This window comes from Megascapheus bottae, chromosome 9 (genome assembly GCF_031878675.1).
Source record: "Megascapheus bottae isolate mThoBot1 chromosome 9, mThoBot2.hap1, whole genome shotgun sequence".
NCBI classification, from domain to species: domain Eukaryota; kingdom Metazoa; phylum Chordata; class Mammalia; order Rodentia; family Geomyidae; genus Megascapheus; species Megascapheus bottae.
The window spans coordinates 56,325,243-56,342,115 of NC_143517.1; the positions used below are offsets into that span (position 1 = coordinate 56,325,243).

Consider the following 16,873-nt stretch of genomic DNA (forward strand, 5'->3'; position numbering starts at 1 on the left):
CAGGAGTACTGCAAACAAGTACATGCTATTGCCATTTATATTAGGAATTCGTACTTCTAAAGAAGATTTGAAATTATATATAAGAGTTGTGGAAAAGGACAAGTTATTTCCTCAGAGTTCTTTTTACCAAAGGTATTTTGGGGGGCTTTCTTCCCATTTTCCCTTCCATTATTATTTTATTTTTAAATAAATAAATTATTTATTTATTTATTTAGTGCCAAAATAAATAAACTATTTATTTATGTGCTAGTCAAGCACTCTACCATGTAAAACATAGCTTCATTTTTGCCTTTTTTTCCCCCCATGACAATGCTGTGCTTGATAAACTCAGTATAATAATGTTTAAAACACAATGATAAGAACTAGAGGAAGCCTTCCAGGTTATCCAAGGTCAATCTGACTATCTGTCTGAGGGGAGATCAATTTCAAGGACCTTGACCAAGGTCACAGAGAGGAAGTACAGAGCAAAGGTGGAGCCTACGTGGTTGGAGACCCTCCCCCTCCATGGCGCCTCTTCCTGTGCCCACAGCCACAGGCTGACTCATGGCTTCCACTGCTTCATGGGAAGCAGGTGAACACCTAAGAACAGCATGGAAAAGTTCTGTCATGTACCACCTGGTTTGAAGAAAGAAAGGATCACGGGAAACCGGTCTTGTCTGGAGAGTATATTATGTACTTCTCTCCTAAGCAGATGAGAAAGCTTCAATTGGAGCAAGAGGTAAATGGGCTTAAACGTCTCAACAGAAAAAAAGAAGCTGGCTATTTTTCTTTCATGGGAAGTACATTCTAAGTTGACACAGAATGCAAAAATTATTCTACGTGAGAAGTCCACTACTGAAAATGCCTTAGCCAATAAATACAGTATGCACAATATGTGTACATAATTCTCACTACTACAGGAAAATGTTAAATGTATGATGTAATTCTAAATGATAGGGAGTCTCTAATACCATAGAAAACCTTTTTTTTTTCTGGCAGTACAAACTGTTTAACTCAGGGCCTCCTGATTTGAAGGCAAGTACTCTACTACTTGAGTCACTCTTCCAACCCTTCTTCCGTGTGTGTGTGTGTGTGTGTGTGTGTGTGTGTGTGTGTGTGTGTGTGTGTGTGGTGTGTGTATATGCGTATGTATGTATGTATGTATGTATGTATGTATGTATGTATGTATGTACATGCCAACCTGGGGCTTGAACTCAGGGCCTGAGTACTATCCCAGAACTTATTTTGCTTAAGACTAGCACTCTTTGTATCACTTGAGCCATAGCTCTAGTTGTCTGTTCGAGATAAGAGTCTTTACACTCTCCTACCCAGATTGGCTTTGAACTACAACCCCTCTTGCATACAGGTGTGAACCAATAGTGCCCAGTTTGTATAAGATAGGGTCTTTTTTTTTTTTTTGCCTAGACTGGCTCAGTTTGCAATCCTAGTATTTATACTTCTACTGCTTACTAGAATAACAGGTGTGTACCAGATATTGGCTGAGATGGAGTCTATGCCAATCTCAAACTTCAGTCCTTCAATTTCCTACCCAAGTAGGAAATATTACAGGCTATACATTAACTGGGCCACCAGAACCACTCATTTCAGTGTTTTTAGTGGACAGAAACTCTGTAAACGTACTTTTTGATTCTCTCCCAGAATTTTCCAGGATGCAAACGCTCTCTTGAAATGTCACCTACCTGTGTGGCCCAGGCATACACAGGGAAGGCTAGGCCATCACCAGCTATGAAAATTATGGATTTTATCTTCATTTATTTCAAAATGATGGCTGTGCAATAGAATCCATTGAAACTGAATATACACAAAACATCCCACTGGTTACCAAGTTCTAGAATAGTGTAGGCTATTCACTCTTTATTTGCAATCTGTAAAACTGTGGCCAATTACACTGGATGTGGCCTTACTTGGGTGAAGCTCCAGGGCTTAGGTTCAGCCTCTCCTATGCTGTTCTAATAGCAAACTAGGAAGGGCTAGAGATCAAACTAGAAAAGATGAGGGGGGGGGGGAGGAAGGGAAGGAGAGAGAGGAAGAGAGAGAGATTTGTCATTTTCTTTTTGCTTTTTGAGACAAGGTCTTATTCTGTAGTTTAACCATGCCTTAAATCATTGTAGTCCAAACTGGTTATAAGTTCCTCTTGCCTTAGGTTCCTAAATTCTGGGATTATAGGCATACATCACCATATCTGTCTGAAGTTCTTAACTTCAGTAGAGGAGCCCAGAGGGAAGCAGGGGGAGATAGATTTAAACACATAATGTTTGATCAAACTTGCTTGAATATGCATTTTAAAGAGGACAGCAACAAACAATGGGAAAATTTTGTATCTTTTTCACAAGCTATATAGATAGACACATGTCAACTTTCAATAACAGAATTTTTGACAGGCGCAGTGATAACACACACGTAATCCCAGCACTTGGGGAGCTGAAGCATGAGGTTCTTGTGTTCTAGACCAGCCTGGGCTACACAGTGAGATTTTGTCTAAATAAATAAATACATTAAAGATGTATCTACATAGGAAATCAAAATGAATATGTTATCTAATTTGCTAAGCATAAGGCTAAATTATTCTATAATTATAAGTTGTTTTAAACATGCATTATGTTACAATTAAAGAACTCAAACGGTAGTATCCAAAAATAAATATAATCTGTGAAGAGTGCTCTAATTATGGTTTTAGTGAGAATATTCCCATTGAGGAAATGTCATAATTTAAAAACACAATGATTTGGAGTTTTTTTTGGTCATGGGGGCTTGAACTCTGGGCCTGGGCATTGTCCAAGTTCTTCTGCTCAAGGCTACTGCCCTACCCCTTGAGCCACAGGCCATTTCCATGATTATTTCTTAATTTCAATAGCACTGCATATAATTATATTCATTAAAAAATAACTGCAGAAGAAATTACTTCCTGTCCTGGTTGTATGTACTGATTTTAAGATATTGCCATATTTGGTGTCTACAAATCCCAAACCATGTTGGTATTGGTTTAATAAGAATTGTTTCTCTAAAGAATGGCATTAATCAACATTTTTGATCTGTGTTTGGTTGGATCTGTAGATCTGGAACCTGAAGGTGAAGCAGTCTGATTTATAAAGACCCTGTTAGTCCTGTTCATTCAGCTTCCTCAAGAGCCAGCACCAGCCACTCATTTTTATTTTTTTTGCCAGACCTGGACCTCGGGGCCTGAGCACTGTTTTGGGACTTTTCTCAAGGCTAGAGCTCTACCACTTGAGCCACAGCACCACTTCTGACTTTTTTTTTTCTATGTATGTGGTACCGAGGAATCGAACCCAGGTCTCCAAGCATGGTAAGAAATCACTCTACCACTAGGCCAAACTCCCAGCCTGAGCCCTTGACCATTCTTGTCCCCCCATCCCCTGGCCCTGCTTCCCCATTATCCTCTCCTTTCATCTTTCTACCTTCCCTGTGGGCCAGGCTACCGAGTCTGATGTCTTAGCTGGACAGCTACCATTAAGTATCAGTCCAACCACCTTGGCCCAGCTTTCCAAAGAGAAGCCTCAAAGAAACCCTCTTCCTCCCCCTCTCTCCCTCCCTTGCCTCTCTCTTTTGTGTGCCTGTGCAAGCATATGTGCATGCACAGGTCTTGGGCTTTTTTTCCCCCCAGTCCTGGAGCTTAAACTCAGGGCCTGAGCACTGTCCTTGGGCTTTCTCAAGGTTAGTCACAGCGCCACTTCTGGCTTTTTCTGTGTGTGTGATACCAGGGACTCAAACCCAGGGCTTCATGCATGCTAGACAAGCACTTTACCAGTAGGCCACACTTCTGGTCTCCAGGTCCTTGAGTTTTAACTCAGGATTTTGTGCTCTCACTTAGCTTTTTCTGCTCAAGGCATATCTCCACTTCACCAGAGTACTTCCAGAATTCAAATATTAGCACTCTTCTTCAGTAGCTTCTACTACTCTCAAGAAAAGCCCGTTGCTCTAATTTCACACAGCTCGCCCAGCCCAGCAGTACGCCCCCCTGCTTGTCCATTCCCAATCTCAGCCTTCTGGAGCCACTGTCTCCCTCCCTTCCTCTGGGGTTGAAGCTCTCTTATCATCATAATCAGCATTCTTGCTTCATAAGCAGACATCTGCTTGGTATCTGCTCATTCTGCAGGTCCCTGTTCATTCTCCAGACTTGAGGGGCGTCCTGGAATGCTCTCTCCTGACAAGGACTCTTACTTGGCCTCAGCACTCCCTCAGCTGCTATTTTATCTGTTTTCCCCTGGTGATTTTCTCAAGGTCACTTTGGGTTCCTCAATTCCCCTGCTGAACTGGAAAATCCCATAAGAGTAGTACAAAAGCCCAGGGCTCAGAAATGAGGCAAGTGCTTCATCTTCTCACTCAGGACATTTTTCTGTAAGACAGCAGGTACTCACATATTTGCAAAATGAAGGAGGCACTGATGGAATAACTTAAGCAGAGCTGGCTCACTGGGCTCAAATCATCATGCCCTAACATGGCCTAACACTTTGGAACCAGCAAATTCCAAGACTGCCAAGTGGCCGAAGGGAAGGGGGTTGAGATGCCTTGGATGGCCTTTCTAGGCAAAATTTCTGAACAAAGAATTGGCTTTGGCCCTGGTACTTTCTTCTCCTGGGAACCTTTGCTTCGCCCCCATGGAAAACCAGTTCCTTCCTTCTTAGTCACCTGGCCCCTCACAAGATTTTGTCCATCACCAACAAAAACATTGGTGCTACAGTTTTGTTTTAGCTATAAGATGATAGAATGGTGTGAAATAATTTTGGGTGGGGGTAAGATGTGGGCCTGGGCATTGTCCCTGAGCTGTCCAGCCCAAGGCTACTGCCCTATCCCTTGACCCTCAACGTAAGAGTCTCATGGACTTTAGTGCCTGGGCTGGCTTTGAAGCTTGATCCTCAGATCTCCGCCTCCTGAATAGCTAGGATTACACAGGTATGAGCCACATGGCCCAGCTGTGAAATAATTTTTTTAAAATACATATTTGGGGGGCTGGGAGTTTGGCCTAGTGGTAGAGTGCTTGCCTAGCATGCACAAAGACCCGGGTTCAATTCCTCAGTACCACATACATAGAAGAAAGTCAGAAGTGGTGCTGAGGCTCAAGTGGTAGAGCTCTAGCCTTGAGAAAGTCCAAGGACAGTGCTCAGGCCCTGAGCTCAAGCCCAGGACTGGCAAAAACAAACAAACAAACAAACAAAAATACATATTTGGGCCCACACCATAAAAGAAGTCAGTGGTGTAGAAACAAGTTGTCCTTTGTGATTCTTTCTTGTTTTGTGTTTGGTCGGAATTAATGGTGAGAAAAGCACTTGGCTCATGTCGTGAGTTCACACTGTAAAGTGTGGCATCTGAATGTGGCCAGATGCAAGGCTCGGTCTCTGAGCACAAGGAAAACTTCGTCCCCAAGTCACATACAAGGTACTGAAGGGGCCAGGCTGGCAGAGAAGAGCCCTGCAAAGAAAGAGCCTCGTGGCTTCCAGGAGAGTGTGCTTGGCTTGTGTTTACCTAAAATGCTTCACAGTGAAATAGAGCTAATGTGCTCCAGCGTCTAGCGACTGTTTTCATGTAAGATGCAATAGCGCCATGCGGGAGCTCCCTGCGCTCCTGAGGGCCCCTTGATCTGAGAGGGAAAACCCTACTAGTTGGCTTCTGTGCAGGCAGAGGGTCTGTCAGCTGTTAGCATTCTCTCATTTGCCTTCAGGCTCTGGCCACAGCTCAGAAGTCGCTTCAGCTTCACTGGACTGCTCGGTCACCTTCCCCTCCCCGTTGACCTCCTGTGGGACAAGGGTACCCACTATCAGCCTTCTTCAACCATCTCCAGAGTGGGACTTGGAGGGGACTGTGACACAGACAGGGCAAGGGGGGCATTCATTAGACTGCAGGCTTCAGGGTCACTCTGTGCAAGGTGCCAGGGGGGTTTGTAAAGGTGAGATGAGTGCTGGGTGACTCTGTGTGTGTTGGCCACAGCCAGGGATGCTGAAACCACGGCTGGCAGGAACAGAGTCAGTATTACACAAGCCTTCTCCCAGACAGCGACGGTGAGGCAGTAAGTCACTGTGAGTTATGTGATCTTGTGTGGGGTCTGACTGCACATGAGGTCAAGTGATGAAGCCATCCTGGAGGTGGGTGGGGCGGGGCAAGGTCCAGGACAGCAGAGGCTGAGTAGCTTAGAGGGTTGTCTACCTGGCCACACTGCCCATCAGAAAAACCCCTGGGATATGTTGACTCTTCCCTGGTTCCTGTGCTTCCCAACTACATGTGTGCGCCCTGTGTCCATGCCTCTGTAGCCCTGAGTACCCGAGATTAAACCAACTAATTTCAGGGTGCTCAAGTCCCTGGAGGGAACAGGTTATGTCCTCACAGGCAAATCTATCTTCAATGAGTTGTAAATTCCTTTCACTGTGGAATTTACAACAGGAAGCTGGGTTTAAGGTTAACAGATCTATTTGATCCAAAGGAGAATTTATTGTCTATCACCTTTCTCCCTTGTTTCATTTCTCCCTCCCTCCCTCCCTGCATATGTATACATATGTACATACACAGACACGCATTGTATAGTCTCACTTTCTAAACTACACCTTTTTCTTCTTACCCCCCACTTTTTTGGTGGTTCTGAGGATTGAAAGCAGAGTCTGGTACATGCTAAGTAAGTACTCTACCACTAAGCCACATCCCATCTTAAAGCACATTGAAAGTTTATGAAATTTCATTAAAATGGAAATTTCTATCTTGTTTCAAAACGGAATCTCTTCAGATCACACAGCTTTCCTTGTGTCCTTATGCTCACAGACCCTGCTGCTGTGGCTTCACCTCGGGAACCCATTCTCAGCAACATAAGGAACCACAGGAGATGTCGCTGACTAAAGATGAGGTAGAACCTCGACCAAAGTGTTGCAAGCACTTTGGCACTATTCCACACTTACCTACCCCATTCCGTTCCGATAAGTAAGATGCTCTGTTTATCCCAAGGCCCAACTCATTCCAGGCTCTCAGAAAGGGTTTCATAAAACTTGAAGAAAGCAGCTATCCTCAAAAGGCCCATACTGTGCCATTGATTTATAAAACACATCCAGAAGAGGCGAGTTGAGACAAAGAGCAGGGAGGGGTTGTCAGGGACAAGGATGGGATAGGAACTGAATGCTGAATGGGTATGGGGAGTCTTTGGGATGGGTAATAAAAACTAGGTAATAGTGATGGTTTCGTAACATTGTGGATGTATAAAAGTCACTGACATGTATCTTTTCAAATAATTAAAATGATACATTTCAGCTGATACGGATGTTACCTCAATAAGCATAAATATGGGTATGTCTTACCTTCCCACCAAAAGTTTTCTAGAAACTTTTTTCAGGTGGTTTCATAATCACAACACTGAGAGGTGGACTAGCCCAACATCACAGGGGGATGCAGAGGCACAACTGTGAGCTTCAGAACAGAACTGCCATCCTCGCCCCCACCTGACCCAGGACAACTGGGTTTACTGTAGATGACACAATCTGATTCCTGTAAGAAGCTCATAGGACAGGGTGCACACTTAGCCAAGAGAGTCACAGGGACACCTCAGACAGACTTCCCTCCCTGGACAGAGGACAGCACAGACTGCAAAGCAACTTGCAATTTAGTGGCATGATCACCCATAGCAGGGCCCACATTCACCCAAGAGAACCACTGTGCGCACTGAATTTAAAGACCTGATCCTTTGAGATGAAACATTCCACAAACGATGATGAAGTAAATACTTCTGGGGCTTTTTGTTGATTTGTTTAAAAGATTGGTTTTGGAAAGAACTATAAGGTCCTGTGCAGAAAGATAAAGATAGTTTTTAGACTTCATACAGCCAAATCTGACTCAGGAATTGTGTGCATACGCCAGTTCTGAAGCTTGAACTCAGGGCGCTTGCTGTAGCTTGGTTTATAATTATTATTACTTTTTGTTCAGGGCTGCCACTTTAACATCATCACTTCCAGGTTTTTGCTGGTTATCTAGACATAAAAAGCCTGGATTTTTCTGCCCAGGTTAGCTTCCATCCATGATCCTCATATCTCAGCCTTCTGAGTGGCTAAGATTGCAAGTGTGAGTCATTAGTATCTTTTACTAGTTTAGAAATTCTTGTGACATGAGTGTGCACAGGCATGCACACGTATGCATATAATAGATCCATATACTTATGCATACTTAGGTATATATGTATAAATGTACTAGTTCCTTAGTATTTCTTTTTTCCATGAGTCTAATTCTGAATCGCAAAGGTGCAACAGATTGAAGAATGTGGCATTAATACTTTTAATGGCCAAACATCCAAGAAAGGAAATTATTAAAACACACAATTTTCTTACAGCTACAAGAAATTAAGTATGCACAACTGATTGCTTGGAGCCGGTTAGGGGAGAGTACCAAAAAAAAAAAAAAAAAAAAACAACATGGGTAAACCCACAATAAGAACCATACCGTGACCAGCCACCAGAGATTTGGGATATACACTTACCCAGAGCATCCACTGGCAGGGGGCGCACGGTGAGAAAGTGCAGGACACACAATTGACACAAAAAGGAAAACAATAAAGTCAAACTGGTATTCAAGCAGCAGCGGCCTTACCTTTCGGTCATGAGTTAGCCACGGCTTGCTGCCACCTACTCCATCGGACATCTAGCAGGAGCTACACATTCAAGTTTCCCTGTCCTGCCTGGCTAATTTTCTTCCCTTCTCACTTGCACAGAAATTGTCCTCATTAGTTAATTATCACCCCTAAAGACTGAGAACTTGTTTAAAACTAAAATATACCTACAACAAACCTACAAAAGGTCAATTCAGATATGTTGACCAGAGAACCTTTCAAGCGTGATTTTTTTTCATAAATACAGAATCCTAGTAAACAAAGCTTAAGGTGACATTAAAAAAGGGGAGGGAAGAGGTTGGGTACTGGTGGCACATGCCTATAATCCTAGCTATTTTATTTAGGAAGCTGAGATATGGAGAACGTTGGTTCAAAGTAGAAAAGTTCATGAGACTCCATCTCTAATTAACCAGCAAAAAAGCCAAGCTAAAAACATGGCCCAAGTGGTACAGCTCTAGCCATGAGTAAGCATGCTGAGATCATTCCTTACTTCCTGCTGCTCTGTTGGTAAAGACCTGAGTCTCAGAGGAGAACTTCCCTAAGGGTGAGGACTGTCTCTCTCCAGCCCAGCCAGTCTACTTATCCAACCAGACTGCAGCATATCCCAAGTTACTTTAAAACATTTTGGGGGGAGGAGAGAAAAAAAGCAAACCATTGTTTTTGACATAAATTATTTAAATTTAAATTACAAATGATACCTCTCATAGGAAAAAAAAGGGTCAAATAAAGGATGTGACAAAAGGTGATTATTTGCAGAGTGAGAAGAAGAGACACTGAGTTGCTCATGAAAGCCACATCCCATATAACTTGTTTGCCTACATTAGGGATGAGGCTAAATCCATGCATATATTTACAGAGGTAAACTGTCAAAAAAAAGGTATGGCATCAAACTGCTGAAGAGTGTCCTGAAAACATATTATGAAGAAAGGGATGATTTAGCTGGGAGCAGCCAGATTCCATTCTATTTGGACACATATGCAAAGGGCATTCACAGCCTGCAGCCATCCTAACATGTCACATTTATAAGCTATGGGTCTGGAAAGCCTCAAAAGAGGATGGAGCAAATACCTCAAGAGGTTTCCAGGCTGGAAGCGGATTTCAGCTAACCAGAGCCCCAAATAACCAGAAAGCCTTCAAACTCTGCAACTTTCCCTTCATTCTGCAAGGGGATTGATCACCCACATACATATGCTCAGCGTGCTGACTCTGGAACTTTCCGGAAGGCTATATTCATTCCCCATAAAACAAATATGAGCACCTAATGTGGGGGGGGAAGAAGGAATGCACCTAGGTATTTTAGAAAAAGGATAACAAGATTAAAAAAGAATGTCTTCTAACAGCCCCAGAACACTATCCAGAAAGCTATCCAGAACACTACACACAAGCAAGTGAGCTGTCAGATCCTGTGGACAGAACATACCAGGCAGGACAGGATGTGGGAACTCAGGGTTCTGGATACATATGTGGTTGGGGTAAAAGGAAATAGTCAGTTTAGAAACCAAGAAACCTCGCAACTCAAATGCCAAGCCCCATTTCATGTAGGCCCATATTCTGCTAAGTGGACAGCTCTAAAGGCTTCACGTGGCAGGTGAGGACTCTGCCATTTGAATTCTTCAGAGCTGTCCAATTAGATAAAAGGATTCTTTTTGCAGATAAGAATTTAAAGCCTCTAGAAAAGAACTATGGAAGAATGAAGAGAAAACAGCTACTTCTTTCCTCATTCTTTTCAGCAAATTCCCCAAGCTTTTGCTTGGCCCACACCTCTTCCCATGAGGCCTTCTCTAAGCCCATTAACCTCTCCTAACTCAAAGCTGCCAGGCTGTCAGTGAAGTGGCAAGCCTATTCTTCACAGGGCCTCGTGGTAGATGGCAGCCATTTTATTTATAACCATGTACTTTTAGATGCCCTAAAATGTTACTGGCTACAAGTCCCATTACTGGCTCCCAGATTTCCTTGTTAGATAGAATGCAAATTTGAGATAGAGCAGATTAGAAAAAATAACTCCTAAAAGAAACTGCTAGATCCAAGAGGGAAAGGAAATTCGATTGTAGGTAAAAATCTTGCCTTTGTCTTAAAATGGGTTTTGTAAGAATTGGAGGTTAAGAACATCCCTATCAAATGTCAAAGCTTACTAATTTTGTCCTGCTATCACCTCTCCCCACGACACCACAGCCTTCCACCATTCCATCCATCCCTCCCTGTTTGCTTTTAATTCCAAATAAGAACTGCTTGTTGAAGGGCTGCTGGCCCAAATTAGCACTCGAGAAGCTTGAGCCAGGCCACATAGATGGCTCACGTCGATAATTCTAGTTATTCAGGAGGCTGAGATCTGAGAATAGTGCTTCAAAGCCAGCCCAAACAGTTAAGCCTCTGAGACTCTTAATTCCAATTAACCAGCAAGAAGCTCAAAGTGAAGCTATGGCTTAAGTGGTAGAGCACCAGCCTAGAGGGGGAAAAAAAAGCTCAGGGATAGTACCCAGGCCCTGTAGGTGAAGCTTGATGAAGAATCCCACTTTAGCTTTTTAGGATGCAATGAATTAAAAATCTTGCTATCGCCAGGCACGGTGGCTCACACCTGTAATCCTAGCTACTCAAGAGGCTAAGATCTGAGGCTCTTGGTTCAAAGCCAGCTTGGGTACTAAAGTCCATGAGACCCTTATCTCTGATTAGAATGCCAACTGGAAGTGGTGCTGTGGCTCAAGGAGTAGGGCGGTAGCCTTGACCTGAAGAGCTCAGGGACAAAGCCCAGGCCCAGAGTTCAAGTCCCACGATGGACAAAAAAAAAAAAATCTTGCCTTCAAGAATTCTCTAGGAACTTGGTGCCGGTGGCTCACACCTGTAAATCTAGCTACTCAGCAGGCTAAGATCTGAAGACTGTGGCTCAAAGCCAGCCCAGGCACAAAAAATACATGGGACTCTTCTCTCAAATTAACCGTCAACAAACCAGAAGTGGTGCTGTGGCTCAAGGTGGTAGAGCACTAGCTTTGAGTGAAGAGCTCTGGGACAGTGTTCAGGCCCAGAATTCAAGCCTCACAATTGACCCCCACCCCCTCAAAAAAAGTATCATCTGGAAGGAATGTCATCTTCTCCAAATCAACAGGGGGTTCCTATGTTTAAGGTGCTAGGAGAGTTTGTTAAGGGGACGTAGCTTTCTATCCATGGAGTTGGAGGAGTGTAGGGGTATGTGATAAGAACCGGCAGAGGAACATTGTGGTGTCCCTGCCAGCTGAACTGAGCTCCATCTCAACACATGAACACATGTAAACCCCCTGAACAGCAAAGGTACATGGTTCTCACAGCAGCCATTTCTAGCACTCTCACGAGACTTAACTGAGGATTTCTGAGATTATAGGCTGTGCACAATGGAGGAGAAAAAAAAATAACATAATTTCTGTGATAATTACTAGAGAACATTTGCATAAAAGGCTTCCTTGCCTGTGCCTGAGGCTCAGAAGAAATATACAGGTTTCATTACAAAGCACAGTGGGCATGGAAACTGTCAGGTTTTGAAGACAGAGGTTGGGGAAAGTACAGTCAAGTACTACTTAGCCAGAGTTTGTAACCAATGCATCTGCAGCACAAGAACTTTAACTCAGATAGCGCCTATTGGCATTCTCCGTTCTGCAGGGCACGTGACACAAGCAGTCTGGGAATCCCAGGTTTCCTTGCCTTAGACACACTCAGCCTGGATTCATGGTTTTCACGCACAGTATCAGTGGTAGAATGTTCTGTTACCTTTTTTGGCTTTCTTCTGCAATTTCAGCGTATCTGAGGACTTCTTTTTTATCTCTTGGCGAGCTTTCTTATATTCTAAGACAAAACAGAATATTGAACAATTTTACCACTTTATTCAGCAGATGATTTTTCCATAGCGAGGTCGCCTTGATCCCTGGAGGCATAAATGCTGACATGCGCAGTGAACATCTGTATTAAATACACTATGATAAAAATCTCACAACATTTCACAATGAAGAGGCTAATATTCTCTCTCTCTCTCCCTCTCTCTCTCTCTCTTTCTCTCTCTCTCTCTCTCTCTCTCTCTCTCTCTCTCTCTCTCTCTGCCCCCCCTCAAAATGAACTATGGTTTCTCCTTCCCAGGCCCCCTTGAAGACAAATGCCATTATTTAAAACACATGCCATGTCCCAGCATCCACTCCCACCACACTCACTCTGACTCCTGACTTCTTCACTGAGCGAGAAGTCCACACAGTAGTGGACTGAGTCCACCGTCGGCGGCTTTCTCTTCTTTTCGGATGACTCCTCCAATCTTCCCTGACTCCCCATGTTGCTTTCTCTCAGGCTAACTCATCTCCCCACTGCCTCAAATTAAAATGGGACAAAAGTCCCAATTATTCCTCTAAGGCACCCCAATTTTCTAATTCTTCAACCGAGCTTGTGCTCATTTAGCTCCTCTTTTGAGGAGCCCCATTCTGCACCCTGCCTACAGTTCCCTCCTCCTCCTGGGAGAGGGCAGCAATAGCTGGGTCCCCCCACCTCCCCCTCTCCCCTCGCTGAGTGTACATCACCCATGGCTGCTGCCAGGGTCTTGTTCTGAGTTAAAGCTGAATCATAAAGATGGAAGAAGTGTTTTCTCTCAAACCCTGGGTGGGTGTTGAGACTCTGAGCCCGTGACCTGTCTAACCAGATGTACAGAACCTTGTAATGGATCTACATCACACTCAGGTCAGCTTGTCAGTTTCTGGATGAGAACTAGGAAGTAGAACCAAGAAATAAGTGCTTCTTTGTGCACTCCCATGGACAGGAAGGAAGAGGAGTTCCAGTTAAAAACCAAGGGGCCTTTCCTTGTCTTCTTGGATTAGCAGAGATGCAGCAGAGCTCTCTTTGCCATACCTGCTGCCTTCTCTCTGAGGGCGCAGCAAAAGGTTCAAAAAGCTTCACACTTCTGATACTTTTAAGTCTTTTCGATAAAATTAGCTCTTCTGTTTCAAATGAGTACATTTAATAAGAACAAAAGTAACAAGAAGAAAAGTTGAGGGGAAGGGATGTAAATGATCAACTCTCTTGCTATCTGAAAAGAAGGTGCCCATGTTTGTTTTCTTTTACCTAATGGAAATGTAGATGGATACATGGAGTAAATCTAAGGGAAAACAATCTGGTAGCAGAGTGAGAGAGTGCTCCAGTGACTAAAGAAAGGTTTCCTGGGAATGTATCACCCATAGAAGCCATATTCTAGAAGGAAAATGCCAGAAGAGGATAGATCATAAAGATGGAACTTCTTTTTAAAGTAACTCTTAAAAGCGACCTCAGATTCAGGATGCCATTTTCCCTAATTACAGATAAACTGTAACTTAAAAAAAAACAAAACAGGATGTTTCAGGAATAAAGACTTTAAAAATTTTTTAAATACAAGTGCTAAACATTTGCTGTTGTACTTTAACTTTCTAAACTCTCCACATTCTTTTCTCAGTACTTCACACTAAGATCAATTTTCAGTATCAGCGAAGGCAGGATCACAGAAGCCAACCTCTGTGCTTAACACATTTCACAGAACATGCAATAAAACTCAAGGTCAATTCATTTGTTTTGGGGATCCAGGGAATGCACAGACAAGGGATGCAGTGTGAACTCTCGGGAGTGTGAATGGAAAGAGGACACTGGAATAACCAGAGGGAATTCTCAACTTTCCAGTGGGAAAGCTTTTCAGGCTGTGGCATCATTCTCACTATACAGCCTGACACAGACAAACGTGAAACCACTTTTTTTGCCATAAAGTAGCCAGTTCTACTAAAGGTTTCAGATCGCAGAACACTGACTGAGTCTACTTTATTGTACTTTGCCACATCACTTGGGTTGATCTTTTCTCCTAATTAGTAAATATCTTTCTGTACAGCCCACAATACTAGCATATGAAAAACATCACAACTAGCTGGACACAGTGGCACATGCCTATAATTCTAGAACTCAGAACACTAAGGTGGGCAAACCATCTGAGCTGGTCAAGACCAACCAAGGTAAGACCTTATTCAAAACAGAAATTCAGCTGGGCACCAGTGATTCATGCCCATAATCTTAGCTACTCAGGAGGCTGAGATCTGAGGATCATGGCTCAAAGCCAGCCTAGGCAGGAAGTCCGTGGGACTCTTATCTCCAATTAACCACCAGAAAACCGGACGTGGTGCTGTGGCTCAAAGTAGTAGAGCACTAGCCTTGAGCTGAAGAGCTCAGGGTCACAGCCTAGGTCCAGAGTTCAAGCACCAGAAGGAGGAGGAGGAAGAGGAAGAAGAAGAGGGAGGAGGAAAGAAATTCAGAATGATTTCAATAAGGAATGAGACTTGCTGCAGTCCTGTTGGCCTCTATAAAGGGAACACAAAACAACGTCACCTTCAAGTGTGTGGTAGTACTATTTTCTCTGCAGATGACCCCTAGCTCCATCCTACAAAATCTGATCCCTGATAACTAATGAAGCAAGTTCACAAAGACTCGCCTTCCTGGCCAGTTCCCATCGCCTGATTCAAGGTAAGCCTGCATCATTAGAACCGTGATGTTCAAAAGGTCTTGAAATGCCTTCTGCATAAATGTCTGCCAAACCTGCCATTACATTTCACATTTAATTCAAGTGATTGCAATGCTACTAAATAACAAGGACAAAACAAGGGCAAAAACAAAAGAAGACATCCAGGATTTGGCATGGTGACTCAGGTTTGTAATCCTAGTTTATGCAGGAGGTAGAGATTAGGAGATCACAGTTTGAGGCCAGCCCACAATGACACTTACAAAGCCCCTTCTGTAACAAGTGGCTGAGTATGGTAGTGAACATTTGTCACCCCAGTTATGTAACAAAGCAAACAGAAAGATCATGGTCAAGGCCAGACTAGAAATAAAGTGAAACCTTATCTAAAAAAAATAAACAATGTATAACAAAGAGCTGGTCAGTGGCTTATATGGTAAAATGGGTGTCTGTCTAGCCAAAGTAAGGCCCTAAGTTTCAAACCCAAGTATCATCAAACAAACAGTAATCCCAACACTCAGTCTTGCAATATGATCACTCTGGAATTCTTGTCCCCGGACACTGACTGAAACAAACACCCACAGAAAAAGGAGGGATAGGAAGGATGCTGACAGGGTAACACCAATAAATCCAGCAGAGGCACTAAGCTGCTGCCAGCAACCCCCATAGCTCTGGAAGCCAAGAGGGTAGTGACAGGCCAACCTCCTGCCACATACCTTTCGCATGGTCCTTGTCCAGCTGGTTGGCCACTTTCTTCCATTCTTCCATCTGCTCTTGAAGTGGGTTGATCAGACAGTCAATTAGAGCACTTTTGCCCAAAGAGAAAGAAAAGAAGAAATTGAAACAGATACATCCTGTTGTCAAGACTCACATCTAATTGTCAAAACACACCTAAATTGCAATTCTTCGAAGCAAGCAAAGGTAAGATAATAAGCCAGTGTTTCATTCCTGCTGAAACCCCAGTTCCGGGACAGCCTTGCTCTCAGTATGCTCAACTCCTTGACTATGCAATAAGGAGCTACAAAATGTGATTGGCTGGAGTCAGTCCTCTTAACATTTCTTCTGCTACACTACCAAAACATGGGGCCGCAGCCACCAACAAGCAACCCCAAAGGGCTGCCCACTGACCTGCGTAAAAACTTTTTTTTAAATGGTCTTAGGTTCTGATATCTACTCCAGAACATGAGTCATAAAGGTACACTACTTGGGGTGCAGCCTGGAGAAAAAGAAGGATGAACAACACATCTGTTAAGCTGTTCTGTGAGCTTCTGGATCATCAGGGAGTACAGGAATTTCTAGGTATACCCCTTTCTCTGTGTCCTCTCCCAAACAGAGCTATGGGCATGCTGGATTAGGCTGGTCTACTTGGGTAAAAGTGACCAATTTTCTTTCATCATTTGGTGGCTTCAAATCCCAGTTATTGCCAGCTGGGAAGACAGCAGTATGGCGGTGTGGAGAGCTCTGTACTCTATCCCTTATCTCTGTAGGTTAAAAACTCAAGTTGGTGGGACACAGCAGATAGTACATGTCCCTCTCTGACGCCAGTCCCTCCTTCTAAAATGCTCCTGCAACAAAAGGTGAACAATGCAGCAGTGGTACTTCCTGGACACTGTATGGGAAAGTGAACTATACAACTTAAGGGTGGGGACAGGATAGAAAAACTGGGAGAGAACAAGGGAAGGGGTTGACACTATAAAAAGAAATATACTTGTTATCTGTCACATGTAACTGTAACCCCTCTTGTATATCAACTTTACAATAACAAAAAAATAATGCAAGAGGATCCTGCAGGGCCGGAGGTTCAGGGGCCCTTA

At 43.5% G+C, this 16,873-nt stretch overlaps 1 protein-coding gene across 6 annotated transcripts in view; it reads right to left on the reverse strand.

The window, feature by feature from the left end:
- The window catches only part of Mtss1 (MTSS I-BAR domain containing 1), a 146,887-nt gene that overhangs the window by 16,467 nt on the left and 113,547 nt on the right, over window positions 1-16,873 (reverse strand). For all 6 annotated transcript variants that reach the window (XM_090339358.1, XM_090339356.1, XM_090339357.1 and 3 more), the window contains exons 6-7: window positions 15,776-15,867; window positions 12,326-12,400 (exon numbers count right to left, since the gene is read on the reverse strand). In XM_090339358.1, coding sequence (XP_090195484.1) covers window positions 12,326-12,400; window positions 15,776-15,867 — 167 coding nt within the window. The remainder of the gene's footprint in view (window positions 1-12,325; window positions 12,401-15,775; window positions 15,868-16,873) is intronic.